The sequence below is a fragment of the Urocampus carinirostris genome, chromosome 16, assembly GCF_059441175.1.
Source record: "Urocampus carinirostris isolate Australia breed hairy pipefish chromosome 16, RoL_Ucar_1.0, whole genome shotgun sequence".
Taxonomy (NCBI): Eukaryota; Metazoa; Chordata; class Actinopteri; order Syngnathiformes; family Syngnathidae; genus Urocampus; species Urocampus carinirostris.
In genome coordinates, this window is record NC_142364.1 from 23356522 (window position 1) to 23373555 (window position 17034).

The 17034-nt window shown below is 37.6% G+C and overlaps 1 protein-coding gene across 1 annotated transcript in view; it reads right to left on the reverse strand.

Moving 5' to 3' along the window:
• The window catches only part of pappaa (pregnancy-associated plasma protein A, pappalysin 1a), a 161032-nt gene that overhangs the window by 14624 nt on the left and 129374 nt on the right, over positions 1 to 17034 (reverse strand). The window contains exons 18-21 of the mRNA XM_088356261.1: positions 16089 to 16236; positions 13788 to 13903; positions 5689 to 5760; positions 3707 to 3805 (exon numbers count right to left, since the gene is read on the reverse strand). Coding sequence (XP_088212387.1) covers positions 3707 to 3805; positions 5689 to 5760; positions 13788 to 13903; positions 16089 to 16236 — 435 coding nt within the window. The remainder of the gene's footprint in view (positions 1 to 3706; positions 3806 to 5688; positions 5761 to 13787; positions 13904 to 16088; positions 16237 to 17034) is intronic.

The window sequence follows — 17034 nt, forward strand, 5'->3', positions numbered from 1 at the left end:
AAATATCTTCACGACACTTGTTGTCCATGGCTAGTTTTGGACATACTTAGCTTGAACCTGGCCTTGCTCTGACATTTGGTGGAACGGTATATCCCTCGACGCACTCAGGCTTAGCGTGAGCTAGGCAAACATTTAAGGCTCCACTTCAGAAACTAAAGTCTGCAACCATGCTTTCGGCCATTATTTAACAATATTTGTTGGTAAAACGAACAAAACAAAACAAACTCCGAAACAACTCTCTTTTTCACCATCTAAAAAATAAGCATTTGAAATCTCAGGTCATTTCAGATTGAACACTATGAGTTTAAAATTAAATATCTTAAAATAGCAGTGGATCTAAGTTCCTATCTTTATCGATGGCCACGTGCTGTTGGTTGTGAGAACAAGTTTCAAGATGCAAGGGATCCCTATAGATAGATAGATAGATAGATAGATAGATAGATAGATAGATAGATAGATAGATAGATAGATAGATAGATAGATAGATAGATAGATAGATAGATAGATAGATAGATAGATAGATAGATAGATAGATAGATAGATAGATAGATAGATAGATAGATAGATAGATAGATAGATAGATAGATAGATAGATAGATAGATAGATAGATAGATAGATAGATAGATAGATAGAAAGATAGATAGATAGATAGATAGATAGATAGATAGATAGATAGATAGATAGATAGATAGATAGATAGATAGATAGATAGATAGATAGATAGATAGATGAATGAAAGCTTCATTGATTGTTTCGCCACACTAACTTAGTTTACGTCTCTTTGTCATTTTTAAAAGATTAGCTTATTGTAATGTCCAATTTTGAAGAATGATATTTGGATACCACTTTTGGAAAAAATAAAAACCAGAATCCTGTCTTCACAATTTGCCATACAAGAAATTTTTTATGATGATTAGGAAAAGCAAACCGGAATGACTTACCTAGTTGGGACGCACGAAGCTAATTGCTTGCTGGTGTACAACCTCAAGTCTTCATCTCTATGTTTCTTTTAAAGTGATAAATATTTTGTAAAAACACAGATATACACTGCTGTTTCTAAACCTTAGTCCCTTTCAAACACCATGCTCAGTCAGTCCATGGCCAAAAAGTAACGACGCAGTCACTAATAAAAACACTGCTTGCGAAGTGAAGCGGAAACAGTTCAGTGATGTTTGACCGTACCACGGTTAGCGTAAGATCTTCCCCGTGTGTCCAATTCACTAGTGGCAATAAAGATGCTTCCTAGTAAGGGACAGTGAAAAAAAATCCAGGGAGATGCATAGACCGCTGTATAAATGCAGCCAGACATACAGATGGACATGGTAAAAGTACAACTCCGTATCCTTGCCAAAATCAAGAGAGGCCAAACCAGAGGAGCAGATGTTGCAGCATAGAAGCTCAGCTTCACTTCAAATCATGGCATTTGCCAACCACTGCTAAGCGTGATCCAGACAAAGCCTGTCGCTACGCTAAAGAGTGCGGCTACCGAACGCTTTGCCATATTTAGCTGGCCACAAAACGTTAACAAGTGCCCAAATGTGAACAAAGTGTTTATGAATGCGGTGAATAATGCCGAATGCAAAAGCATGTTCACAGTTCTAGATGCTATAACCGCAACTAGAAACAACGGCTGGTAGCAGCTAATAGTGGACACCTGAACTCAGAATGGAGAGTCATTACGTATGTTCGGGAGTATTGGTGTGTACAAAACATAGAAATAGAGGTTACTAGTTTTCATGTACTAAGAACACAACACTTCATTGTAGAAAAGAAATACTTGTTGGTGTATAGGAAAAAATGCAGCACAGAAGAAGTCACCGAAAATATTTACAGTGGAAGACAGCATTAGCTTTTGCGATGACACACCTTTCGATATAGAAGAAAACACAAAAAAAGACATTTCTTAATTTCAGGGTGGTAAAATATCATGCACCTTTTGTCTAGTCTAGGCTAGTTTTCAATGTGATGCAAGCTTTTAGCTTACAAGACAACACCTATATAAAAATGACTCTTGCCTTCTGTGTAGAAGACATTACAGACGAAGGATAGCATTCATTTTCAGTGTTCAACAGGCTTGTTTTTGGCATTGAACGAGACAATATATTGTGTCCACAAAAAGTTGGTGAGCTTGGAAAACGAAACACTCGATGGTCCGAAAACAGTCAAGTACGGTGAGGAATTTGTGTGTTTCAGTGTTTGATATTTTTTTAGAAGTTGATTTATTATCACTGTCGGGACTAACATATTACAAAGTTCCACATTCCTGGAGCGCAATGATCATTCTCTGTAACGATTACAATAACACATTATTAATTCATTTAGTAACTTAACTGTTGTTACTACACACTGGGTTACTGTGTTCTACCGCGAGTCTTATAAATACTGATACTGTATTACAATCTCCTCTGATAGCTGAACATCCCCGAATCATTCGTGTCACATAAAACTCTTGATCAGCTAGCAAGATTCATTGAAGAGTCCGGGTGTTTATATTTAGCTACAAAGTCCAACTAAATACAGACATGGTGGTGTTGTCTCGCTTGCGAGATATAGGCTCTCACAGCAAAACTGGAAAAGAAAATCCAGGCCGTGGATATAGGATGTTATAGAAACTTTTAGTAATCAACTATGTAGCCCATGTGACAAACAAAACAGTGCGCAACACCATCAGGCGGAACATAGAACCTACGAAGAACTGTTGTCAACCATGCAGAAGATTGAGTGGAATGGTCACTTCACAAGATCATCAGGACTGGCCAAGATTATTCTGCGGGGCACAGTATAAGGGGTGCAGTAGGGGAGAGACCGATGAAGAACTGGGCCGACAACATTAAGGAATGACTGGTGCCAACTTTGCCACGACCCAAGAACAGGCCAGGAACCGTCAACAGTGGAGAAAGCTGTCCTCATTGGTACCCCGACAACCCAGGCGGTACAGAGGTCAGTGAACCGTGATTTGTAAAAAAAGGTTCGCAATATACCAAAGAAAACATATTTGACAGTATCCAGAAATGGAGGAGAAAATCTACAAGAGGTTTGAGTTACATTTTAAATTAGATAACAGGAAAGAGTAACTAGTTACTATTTTTAATGAATGTGCCCAACTCTGTCTATCATACATTGCACAATCCAATAGATTTTGGATTCCCGCTGCGTCTCTCTGGTATGATGTCATGCAATTTATGTCGCCGGTAGCTGACGAGACAAGCGTCATCTCGCCTACACGCCTTGTGGTCTACCAACTCCTCTTGTCGGTTGAAAATAGTTTGTGTAATATAGTGTAACAATCTGTGAAGCCCTTTGAGACTCTTCGTGATTTAGGGCTATACAAATAAAAATGACTTGACTTGACTTGACTTGGTCTAAAGACGTTGATATCAAGATTTACTGTTGCAAAACTATACCCTGGGGACGGAAAGTGAACTTTGGTTGCCGAAGGGGTATGAACTCAGTCTTCTTAAAGTGCCAGTACGGTATCGATAATGAGTTTTGGCAAGCATCAATAAGGCTAAACGACTCCAGAGGGAGTCCAGGGGAGGATTTACGATCATAACAGTTCATTTAACATATTGCCTCTAATATATTTATCCTTCATAAGTATTTCTTTATATACTGTGGTAATAGCTTGCCAACACTAACATGTAATCTAAAACAAAAAAAAGAAAAGGAAACTGAGTTCATGTGCCGTACAATGGTGCGTCTAACCTTCTTGGTCTTGACAGTGGATTGGCAGCAGTCTCCTCCATCGTAGTTACAGAAGGCTCGGTTGTTTACTGCATCACAGTAGTTGTCTCCCATGAAAGGCTGTGTAAAAAAATATATATTTTGAATACTGTTGTTCTAATCAGAGTTGCCTGTGCACAATACATCCTTTATCGCCTACTGGTGGTAAAAAGAAAATTAGCCCTCATTTGAAAAAGCCCAAAACAATGTTGATTTAATCATTAACAAAAAAAGCATGGAAACATTTTAAGACGATAGATAGAGGGAGCTGACATGATTGTCTTTATCACATGATTTTACTGCCAAGGCTACCCTCAAAACCCTTTTTTTTTGCTTACTTTGCTTCTTTCACTCATAATTTTATAATTTCTTTCTTCACAAATATATATTTTTTTCATATTTATTTATTTTTCTTTCTCTTTTAATTTCTTCCTTTTTTGTCCCTTTCTTCTTCTTTGTTTTGTCTTTTTTCCCTTTATCCTGGATTTGTCTCTCTTTTTTTTTTCATATTTGCATACCTTTTTTGTCCCTTCTCTTCATTTCCTTTTTCCTGCTTTTTTTCTTTTTCCTTATTATTATTTTTTTTACTTCTTTCTTACTTTTGACTTTCCCCCCTTTTCTTCTTTCTTGTCTTTACTTTTTTCCTCTTCCTTTTCATTCTTTGCAAAAGGCTCAACTAAATATAAGGGAACATAATGTCTTTTGATCACTTTGAGTCTCCGTAGATTGTATTCTTCCTTTTGCTTTAGCACCTACTTTTGTTTGCACTACAGCATATAGGACATTTAGTGGTCAAATATTAAACACTTTACCTCTAATCTCTTTTTTTTCTTTTTTGGGCCTTTAGTGGACCTAAGTCGTAAATCTGACCAAGAATGCAATAAACTATTCACTACAGGAAAAAAGAAGGTGGTGGAAGTAGGGGGGATTCTCCTATGAAGAGATTTATAGGGTTGGCCTGACCCTTTCCACTCGAGTTAACAATCAGGGTATCCAATTGGTCCAAAGTGCGGACATCATATAATTCTTGCGTACAGTGGCGGGAATTCCTTCACACGTGAACGCAACATTTGTGCAGGACAGACGCCGTTTGATGTTGTGACCTTGGTCTGACCTACAAATAAACAAAAGACTTGAAAGGGCCGGTAAGGATGGGCTTGTCTGGTTTTATGTCGGCTGCGCTTAAACTGTCTGTACAGTGAAATAAAAATAAATCAAATTCACTTTTGACACTGAGTGATTTCCTTACTGTTTTGGGTCGCAGACCTCTAGTGGTCCCAAAGTGAAAACAGAATACAGTAATCCCTCGCTGTATTGCGGTCAACTTTTTAAGATATTGCTACTTTGCAGATTTCCATCATGCATTGTGTTCTGCATTCTGATGGGATAAATACTCGCCCAACACCATTTCTGCCTGTGTCTGTCTGGGTGTCATTAATGTTGTGGTGTGAGTTGTGCACGTACGTAAAACAGCGTGGCAAACCCTTCATTAATCTTAGATGTTCTCACTAGCTAAAGTAATTATTTTTGCGGTGTAGTGGTTAAGGGGTCCAACCAAACAACCAACCATTATGTGTATTCACTTTCAATTTTCCAATTTTTAAAAGATTGCTTGGCCACAAGTCTTCAGGCGCCATTGGTAACCTATATTTCTATTTTAGCAAACGTTTAAATTTACCTTAAATAGAAACAAATATAATGGCAATTTTATTTTATCCACTCAATTGCAGTATATTCAATATATAATTGGATTGAAACATAATCAAACAAAATGGAAAAAGCTAATAAAAAAACAACACGCTTTTCAAGGAGAATTAATGTTCGTAAAAAAATACACAAGGATTCCTGCAGTATAATACAAGATTAGCACAGGTGACTTAAAGAACGTTCTAGTGGGCCGCATACCGCCCGCGGGTCTTGACGTTAAAAATGAGTCTTTTCCCATATATAAAACAAGTTCTTACTTCACATCCTTTAAAGCAGTGAAGCAACTCTGGGTGTGGATACCACTTAAGTCCCATTGTACAGACGATGCTCTGCAACACATGATAAAAAAGTACACATTTCATTCAGAAGCTGAGAGCAAAGGCAAAAGCTGTTTAACATGAAACTATTCATGAAAAACACATTTTTTTTTAATCTAAAAAAAAAAAAAAACGGGGCACGTTATACATGATGTTTTCTTGGTTTCTTGGTAGTATATTACAGTCATGATTGCTCATTATACTCACCTGTGCCCGCTCGTTTGGCACCAGCTGCTGCTGATTACCTGATTGGTTCCCCATCCTACTTAAGCTCAGTCCTTTCACTCAGCGAACCTCTATTTTCACAAGGCAAGCATTTTTTACTCTGACTCCCGTTGGTCCTGTTTTGTCACCTGTTTTCCACTCCTGGTTTCCCCGTTTGTCTCCTGCTACGACCCGTTTTTTGACCCCGACCAAGTTTTGATCTCCCGTCAAGTCTAACGACCGTTTTTTTGACCCGGCCAAGTTCTGATCTCACGTCCCAGATAACGACCTGTTTTTCCGGCTAACTACGCTACGATCTCCTGCTCCGGAAGATCCACTTCCGCATTCGGAACACGTTATGATCCCGTGAGAGGCTTGGTCCCCATGTCCTACTTCTGTTCTGGTCGTGACAATTATGGTGTTTTAGCAATGACTGGTGAGTCGCAAAATATCGTTGATTACATCTGCAAAACATTGGATGCAACGATACCAGAGACAAATGTTAGAGAATGGAGAAATAAGAAAGTGGGACTTAAATAAATACGTTATAAATTTTATGTTGGTATTGCGTTCATAGATTACGCTGTCAATAAATGATTTTGATCATGGCCGCTCGTATTCAACAACATTCGTCACTTATGATTAGTTTGATTTGAGAAAAGAAGGAAGCTATAACTTGAGGGGATGTAGTAACTTTAAGATCAAACCAGTGAAAACCACCAGGAAAAGTATGTGTGTGTCTGTATGTGGAGATAGATTTGGAACAAGTTACAGGATGAGCTTAAACAATGTCCAAATATTCACCTTTTTGAATACAGATTCCAAATAACAATATTGGAAAAGTACAGAGAGGAAAAAAATGGCTTCTGCATGATATAGCAAATGGTATATTAAGCAGATAAACATTGTTATTGTTATACGTGTTATTATTATATTGATATTATAATATTTATAATTATTATAACTGTCATCAATTAGTATTATTGGCATTATTGGTGTCTGAATGATATTTACTGATTACTAGCATTAGAGAGTTAATCGATGGTTAAAAGTGAATTAATCCGGGAATATAAAAAAAGTGATAGAAGTAGTGATGGTGATGATGATGATGATAAGGAAGGGACTGTGTATCCACAGAGCCAATGTAAATATGTATATTCAAAAGTTTTTTTTTTTTATACATGTAAATATACTGCAGATCTAGATGTGGGATACAATTGGTGAGGAAGTCTGGGGGTGGGATTTAATAAGCAAATGCTTCTTTTACTCCCTTTCGAACATGTTTGTTAACATTGTTTGCTTTTGTCATGTTCCAAATAAAAGTTTAATTCATTAATTCATTCATTCATTTTAACAGTGAAATAAAATCTTATACTTATTTTCAATCAGCAGGTAGGAGTGTGTGCTTGTGATACAGGGAAACAATATGATAAATCCATGCATATTTGCCATGAAATAGACGAACATCAAAACGTGCCATACTTAGTAAAAAGTACATTTTGATAAGGTGATTCCTACGTTTTGGTTACCAAAACAGACATGAGGTGGGATGTCCGGTAGGGGGGATTGAGGTCAAGGCTCTGAGGGTGAAGAAGGGGGGAAAACCTCACACGCATGCATGCACGCAAAGGTAAATCAATGTTCTCAAATATCTTTGCAGAATGCGCGGAATCCTTTCCCACTGCGCTCGTCCTTAAAACGCAGCTCAGGGGAGGTGCTGCGTGGAATGTGTGCTTGCGTTGGTGTGTTAAGAGAAACGTGGCCATCTTTTCACATGGAAATGTTGTATAAAATGGTCAATTGATAGTCTGTATGTGCAATAATTTAAAGAAAGAGCTAATGTGTTATAATCTTTATGATTTACTTGGTATTTGAGGAAATTACAAATCAAATATGTTCTCATACGGTAACTTTTCTCGGTAACTTGTACTGTTAAGCAGTAATAATACGATTTACTCACTATACTACATAGAACGTTACTGTGAGTAACACAGTAGATGCAGATAATGGAATGGAATGTTCACTGACTGTAGAATGCTTTTGCATCACTCATATTCTTAACAATTCTCTATTCCAGGAGCGTTAATGGGTGGGCATGTTTATATCTAAGTTCAAAGTACAACTCACTCCAGTTAGGATGGCACTGTCTCAAGCACAGAGTACGATGAGGCTGAATATCTCCTCATCCAGATATTCTCCCTAATGTATATACTCGCATCTAAGCTATATTCACAACTATAGAATAAAATACTATAGTCAGGGGGTAAGTTTATATGTGCATACTTGGTTGTGTGTCACCAGTAGAGAATGTTAGGCAGCATATGGGCCATTTATAGGTACAACATAACCATTCAATCAATGGGGCACACATTATCGCAGAATTTATGGTAAAACTGTCCTGAGTTTAAGTGTTCTCATCTGTAAATGTATTTCTGCAATACACCATGCCTGTAAAAAAAGGAAAACGTCTTGGACAGAATCCAGTAACGGAGATTGAGATCTTTCAGTGGTTTAACAAAATGGATATGGAGTGTCTCGGCTGAGTGTTTGTTTGCAAGCGCTCAAGTTAGCTAGCACAAGCCAAGGAATATCAAGGGTTCACTACTTCTGCAGGTTGGTGTACATGTATTCTTCCATTTTTTTTAATCATGTGCCTATTTTAAAGCATTTTGACGGGGCTGGCTTTTATGCAATTATCTACGGTTATTCGTACAAGTTACTTTTGGAGTAATGCGCTACTTTTTGGTGTCAGTAATGCGTGGGGTGCCTTTTAGTACTCATTTCAGTTGAAGAAAAATGCTGTGGTTTGGTCACTTTGAGTCTCCATAGTTTGTATTTTTCGTTGTGCTTTGTAGAAGTTGCTTTTGGTTGCACTGATCAACACAATGACATCTAGTGGTCATAATTAACAGATTACTTTTAAAATCGTCAAAAAAGCATCAATGGGATAAAAAAGGGATGCTGTGAGCTCCAAAAAAGTTGTTGTATTGCTTGATTCCGTTGAAGTAGTTGTATTGCTTGATTTAAACTCCACAACCTCAATATTAATCCGAATACCGCTTTTAGTTTTGAAGCACAGAAAAACTGAAAACATTTTATTTAAGAAGATGAATGAAATATTATGACAAAAGCAAAAAAGGACCAACAAAAACCAATGGAGCTTCAACAGACTACTGAAGGAATGTCAGCAGATTTACACTTTAATAAAGCCTTCAGCACTCAAACAAAACAATTCGTTATTAAAGTCAAATACAAAAAAAGGAAGAAGGAAATACCATTAAGATCTCCAATGTTGTTATAAACACACAACCAGTTCCAAACAAAACTGCGTCCCGTGTTCTCGGCGTAGGTCGGACCGTCATAAATCTTGTACATCCCAGCGGGATAAAATAACTGCCTCACCTCAAATAACACCCCCAAATAAAAACGCCCGCCGTGTGCCTTTATCTACGAGAATTGACACACTTTTTCTTTGCGGCAGCAAACCAAAGCTATTTGTCATTTGGGACGCCGTCAGCAAATCAATGGGCCTGAAAACGACAGAAGATGGAGGAGGGAAGAATAAGTAGAAGCAGAAGAAAAGCGATTCTTGCCCAAGTGACTGGAATTACGTCTCTTATTAGGACACCGTCTCTTTCGGCCCGGTTCGGTTAAAGGAGCCGGCTCTTTTGAATCCATATATTACCATTTAATATGTACCATTTACTATGTAAAGGTATGCATGAAATGGCTTAAAAAGGGGGAAAATAAAGCAAAAACGATAAAAAAAGAAAGAAATCAAAGGAAAAAAAGAGAGGAAAAGAAGGAAAAATAGAAAGTAAAAGGAAACAAAAGGAAAAATAAATGAAATAATAAATAGAATAAAAAATAGAAAAAAAAGACAAAATAATAGAAGTAAAAATATGGGAACAAAGAAACAAAAGAAGAAAAAAATAAATGAAAAAAGAAGAAGAGAGGAAAAAGAAAAAAAATCATAGCAACTGTTTTTAGCTATGGTTCATGCCAAGGCACCTACTAAAAGTACGTACAAAATCGCTAAATATCTGCTTTTGCGTGGTCTACTCTTTTGGGGTCTCTATTAACCCCTAGCGGACAAATTTGGTACCACAGCCACTGACCACCAACAACTCCAAGCAGCCAAATCCAAACTACTATTGGCTTGGCAACACCAGGCTATTTTGCTTGTCCTGAACAAATTTAATATCAACAGCACAGAATCCATGACAATATGCATATTAACCAATTACAAAAGAGGCAAAAAAAGGGTTTCAATTGATTCGTGGGGAGCCGTCTCTCGTCGTTTATTCCAAAGAGCCGGCACATAGAGACGTTTTGTTCACGAAGAATACATCACTACCTGCCCAAGATGGAGTACCTTAATTCATCTGGGATCTTAAACTTTTTGCACCTACTGTACTTTCTGGTTGCTTTGGCGATGATGTCATCCAGAGGGCCCTTCCCCTTCCCTTACCCCACTTTGCTCTCTCTCAGCAGGACCGTAAATCACGATAATCCATGATGGTGGCCTGGCTTCACCCTTTCTATGTAGTGATCTTCACCCACTCCAAGCCTCCCGGGGCGCCGATACCACATAAAAATAGATCCCCATCTCAGCGCCACCTTAGACGACGTAATGTCATATAGAAAATGACTAATTTTGCTGGAAGCCCGACAGGCTAATTTTGCTGATAAAGGGAAAGGCTAGCGCTAGCGTTTTTTTTCTTTTTTGCAGTCCTTAGCAACACAAGGAGAGTAAGGGAAGTTTAAGTGGGTCATTGCAAAAACTTAACCACAACTGCTTGAAAGCAATAAATCATCGTGACTAATTTAAACTTTGAGTGAATTTAAACTACCGTGTTTTACGTACTATATGGCACACCGGATAATGAGGTGTAGCAAATTTTTGCTACACACTGTAGCAACGTTAAAAAAAGGAAAATTTTCTGGGTGCCAAAAGATGATGCAAATTATTTTCAAAGTAGAAGATGCTTGGTTCCTCTGAACACAAAAAAAAAAATTGTTTTCAGGGTAGGCGAACACACTGCAGCATGAGGCACCCAAACATATGTCTGGGAAATTATACACATTTGTTCTTGTGTATGCCAACCTATCAAAACATAAGTACGACTCATGCGACTAATGCTATGAATAAACGATCTTCCTGCTGAAGGAACGAAAAAATCGAAATGCTGAGCTTTTCCTACCAGGGCACCCTCAACATTCTGGCACACGACCGACCGCTATCTCTTTACGGGCTTACTTGCATGCAATCCATTGCGGCGCCCTCCAAGAGTACAGCACGAGTCTCAATTTACCGCCGAGCACAAATCATATCAATTACGCACGTCCATGAAAAACAGATCATTTAATGTCCTCGTGGCCCAGCCCACTGCTGACTCAGCGTGACAGTGGAAGCAGACAAATTGGTTGGTTGTAGGGAATGCACTTCGATAAACAAAACACAGTGAGTTTATTTTGCTTTAAGATTTAGACTTCCAGTATGCTGTTTACCTAAATTTTGATCATACCTTTAAACTTGACCCTGAAACTTATTTTTTAATCCCAAACCTTTTCACCGAACCTAATAAGAATTAACCTAATTTAGACCCTATATTTTACAGTTGTTTTTTTTTAATTTTTAATTTTTATTTTGACCTAACAGAAAATTATCTTAGTTTTTTATTTCTGTTTTTTCAGCAACTAATTTAGCTGTTTAAAAAAAATAATGGGCCCACATTGAACTTTAGACCTAACTCAGTTGTTTTTACATCTTTACCCAACTCTCAGGGAATAGTAAAGAAAAAGATGAAGAAGAAGAAAGTCAAGATAAGAAAAAAAACACTAAAGTAAGTCAAAAAAGAAATAGAATCTTATGAACTTATGAAGAAAAATAAATCTAAAAGAGAATGACCACAGAGAACAAGAGGACAGTTAAAGAAAAGACCTCTACGACCTCCTTCACACTGCCACGCCATCCTGTGTCCTGAAAGGCCCTTTGAAATACAATATTTCCGCATTAATGTTAAGATAAAGAAGGGGAAAGAAAAGGAAAAAGAAAGGGACAAAACTAGAGGACATAAAGAGGAAACCGGAGTGCCCGGAGGAAACCCACGCAAGCACAGGGAGAACATACAAACTCCGCACAGTAAGTCCGGTAGCTGGATTTGAACCCACAGAGGAGGTTCCCAAGACCTTAGAACTGTGCCGCACACGCGCTAACAACTGCGCCGCCGTGCTGCCCGAAGTAGAAAATGAGTACGAAAATGATAATAATAAAGAAGAAAATTAGATAAGAGAAGATAAAACAAGAGGAGGATAAGGAGGACAGAAAAATAAATAAAAGATACTTATAGAGGAAAATAGTTAAAATAAGAACGGAAAGGAGAATTATAAGAACAATATGTATGGCAAAACAAAAGTAATCAAAGAAGAAAGAGGGCATTATGAAAATGAGAGAAATATAAAAGGTAGACAAAAGAGGAGAAAGACAACTAGGACAAATAAAAAACAAAAAAAGGAGAAATTGGATATGAAAAAGAAGAAATTGTCAAAAGGAAAACGAGAATGATAAAGATGGAAGATTGAAAATGGTGAGAGGCGGAGGAGAAGACAAAGTCAAAAAAAACAGCTGATGAAGACTAAGAAGTCAAAGGAAAATAATAGAATGGCCAAAAAGAAGAAATGGATAATAGGAAAGAAGATCGATAATGAGGAGATGAAGTAAGACGAAGAGAAAAGATGAACAACAACAAGGAGAGGAAAAATAAAGAGAAGACCAAAAAATGGACCAAGAGAAGAAGAAAAAACAGAAGGGAAAAAACAGAAAAAGAAGGTGTATGAGAAGTAGAAGGACATTATGAAGAAGTTGAAGATTCCTGACACAGTACAAATTGAACATTTGCACCGGTGTGACTTTTCCAAAAATAGCAGCCGGCTCAAGCGCTATTAGGAATATGCTAGCAGGTAACACCATGTTCCGAAAAATGTGTGAGGGGTTGCCATGTTAGGAAGCAAAACATTTGGTTGTGGCGGGAAGATGAAAGACGGGCACACGCGGCCCTTTTTGCCTTTTTTCCGATGCCGACCGACCGAGCGAGGAAGTCGACCCCACGCGGGAAATTCCCTAAAGGAGAGTGGCGGATCGCAGACCTTTGTCATGTGCGTCTGCGACAACGGCAAAAGGTAGGAGAGGCCATTTGAGAAGTAAATCCTGCTTGCTCTTACAAAAAAACACATACCATCACACACACACTGCTGTACTCTCATATAGACAAGGTCATACCAACGGATAAACACTACTGTACTTTCTCATACACTCTCACACATATTACTATACTATCATATACAAACCACGATACTCTCTCACACTTCTACCACCATGCTCTCTCACACATAGTATTATACTCTCATACACACACTTCTATACTCTCTTACATATGGATTTGACCATGCTACTATGTCTCCTATGTGAGGACTGAATGTAAAAGAAATGGGAAAAAAAGCTACTACTACTAATACATACTACTATACTCTCACACATAGAGAGTAGAGTAGTATGTGTGTGAAATTATAGTATGTGTGTTGGAGAGTATATTGTATTTGTGTGAGAGTATAATAGAGTGTATATGAAACTATAGTACACACATTACTATGCTGCCACACGCATACTACTGTACTCTCTACTTCTCTCACCTTAGTATGTATGGGAGAATATAGTTGTGTTTGTCTGTGGGTATGATTGTGACTGTATGAGAGTATGATGTTATTTGTGAGAGAAAGTATGATTTTCTTTGCAATTGGCCTCCCATCAAAAGAGACGCAGGTATCGTACATACCTTGACCTTGTGTGGGTTCCTCCAATGTTCCTTGAGAACACTTTCGGCCGTCATGTTGCTAGGAAGGATCACCACATCGTTGTTGCTCTCCCTGCATGACAGCTCGCACTCTTCGCCTGCACGTGAAAGAAAACAGGGGTCAAAAAAATAGTGCTCGTGTTTGTGGATAAAAAATGGGGAAAAAATCGAGTACGAGTCTAGACCAAAGTCTGGAGAAAGATCACAAACACACCAGCTCTTCTGTGGAGTATTGTGGAGGTGCCATGGGTTGGGCATCAACTTTGAAGCTGAGAAATATCCACTGTTGTCACATTGTTACTATGTTACTATGTATTTTGGTTGTTATTTGTGAGTGTGGCAAATAGCCTCAGTTGTCACACAGGGGTGGCAAACTCATTTTAGATCAGAGGCCACATGGTAGAAAAAACATTCTCCCAGGGGGTCAGGCTAGTAAATGCATGGCATAAATTGTGTCCCTCAGGGGGAGGGCTATGGGTCTTTTTGGATGCTCACAATTGAATTCTGATTCAGTGATGCAACATTTGATTTTAAAAGCAATTATTGTGAGTTATTTTTTTCACTAAATGTTTTTCCTTCACTAAGATTCAATCTCTGGTCGTGTTTATCAACTGTACATTTGTAAAACAAAAGCAAAACAAGTCGAAGATACTCATGCAGACTGGAAAGTTACAACAAAAGCATACAAAAAGTAATTGATTGGATGATTTGAATGTATTTACAATTTTTATTTCATAAAGTTGTTAACCTAAGTATGGAAACATCACTCCCAAGAGTTCAAATATATCATAAAGCTAAAGCTACAGCTTCTTTACATTTCTACAAAGACACCCAGATGCTGTTGTTTTATGTTGTATCTTTTGCATTGGCCTAACAGCATATCAGTGACTTTCCTAATCGTTCCCTAGTTGATTATTGGTAGTCTGCAAATACAGTTACAGTGTACGGGGCCTGACTTTGGTAACATCGACTGGACATGTCAAAAACTGCAGGTTATTGTGGTGCAATTTTATTTTGAGCAGGCCACATAAAATTATGTGATAGGCCACATTTGGCCAGCGGACCTGTATTTTGACACTGGTAGTCTACCACCGAAGCATATCCCTTCAAAGCAGAATTAAAATTTTAATAGCCTTTATAGAACTTGACAACAACATTATGAAGATTGTTGGCAACAAAATAAGACATGGCACTCCAGGATAAACACGTAATAAAGACTTAAAAGAGAAAATAATAACAGGACAAATAGGCAGCTATAGATATTAAAGCAATTATTAAGAATTTATAATTAAGAATTGACCATGCTCCTATGAAATCATCAACAAGCTGTCTGCTCCCCAGAGCCATCACCACCCTAAACAAGCGCACAAGACTGTCAAAACATATATGTCTTGCCTATGTATGGAAAAATGCACTTTTGTATTTTCACATTTCACTCATATTCATTTCTCTGCTCTTATTATAAAACTGTGTTGCTGCCTATGTCAATGCATTTTTTTCATTGCATTTCTGTTGTGATGCTTTACTGATTCAAGCCATTTGCCTATTCATCCTTAAATTTGTTTCTCTTCTTATTTTTCTCTTTTAAGTCTTTCATCTAATGCTCATTCTAGAGTGGTACGTCTAATCTCATTGTACACAATGTTCCTTACATTGTTATCAATAAAAATAAGGACATTTTTATTCTACAAAAAATACACCAGAATCAATTAGAATTTGCTACATGACCTAAAAAGGCAATGACCTAAACATGAACACTTACACTGCTGAAATCCATAACCATACCTTTACCCAATAAAGGATGAATTTCTATACTAGGAGCAAACCTTAACTAAAAATGCTATTATTGCCCAAAACAAGGTTTCTTGAGTCGTGTACCAAACCTAAATCAAATCCCAGGAAATATAACCTGGAAATCTAAAAATGTTGTCTAAGAATTTAGGAACAGGGAACTAAAATGTCTTCAATATGCAACAGAAACATAAGACATTTTTAGGGTACTACATCCCATTTGTTAGGAATTGAGTTGCTTTTTTCCAACAATGTAAAAAAATAATTTGAAAAATAAGAAAACTATACTAAAAGTGGTAAATATTAATGGTAGCACTTCAATATTTTATAAGGGGTGTGCACAGATTGACACTATGTGGTGCCTGAGCTCCTGTTGCTCTGCCCTTTCTCCAAAAAGTGCTCAATTGGGGATGTTTTGTTTTAATTTCCATAATTAGGCATATTAAAACTTTCAAGGCTTTTTAGAAAGCTTCTTCTAAAGTTCATACCCACCTATGCCATGTCCTCGCCTGCACGAGTACTGAAGACTGTAATGCAGGTTTTGAGGTAAAGAACACTGGCCCTTGCTGTTCGGGCAGAGGCGGAAGGACCCCGTCCAGTTCCCATCCTTCCTGCAGCGGATGGCGTTGGAGCCAAAACCCTGTGGAAAAAAACAGTGTTGGGTATGTTACTTTAAAAAAGTTATTAGTTATAGTTACCCAATACTCCTTCCAAAAAGTACATGAGTTTGTAAATAAGTTACACTATCGTAAAAGTAACTAGTTACCAGGGAAAGTAACTATTTCCGTTACTTAAAAGTATGTTGTTGTATGTCAAAGAATTTGACATTTTCTGAGCAGTATTTGTGTCAGTTTAATAGAGAAGACCAGACTGGTAGTTGTGTTATAGGGCCTTGTAATATTTATTGCACCTCACCAGCAAAATATTTTTTTTTACACTTAGAGTGCAACAAAAATAATCAGTAAACAATATAATATAATAACAATCAGCATTAAACAATAAAAAAGTGAATTTAATTAATCAAATCCAACTATCACAAACTAAGACAACTGGTCAAGTAGACATAGCCCACTGTACGTCTAGTCCACAAAAAAGGTTAATTGTAAAGCAATATAAATTAAGTTCCACTGTATAGAGAAAAATCACAATCTGTAGTTAAACATCACCTTGAGTAGACATACGCTACTATACAAAAAAAACAACATAATGAAAGTAAACATTTCAACCATATAATCAAACTCTCACAACCTGAGAAAACTGTCCAAGTAGAAATTTGCAACTGCTCTTCAAATATTTTGTTTACAGCAAAAGTCAACAGTAAAACAATCCAATCCCTCTCTCTACCTGTCTCACACCCTTCCCTCTCTCTCTCAATCTCTATACTTCTCCCCATCCTCTCTCTCTCTCTCTCTCTCTCTCTCTCTCTCTCTCTCTCTCT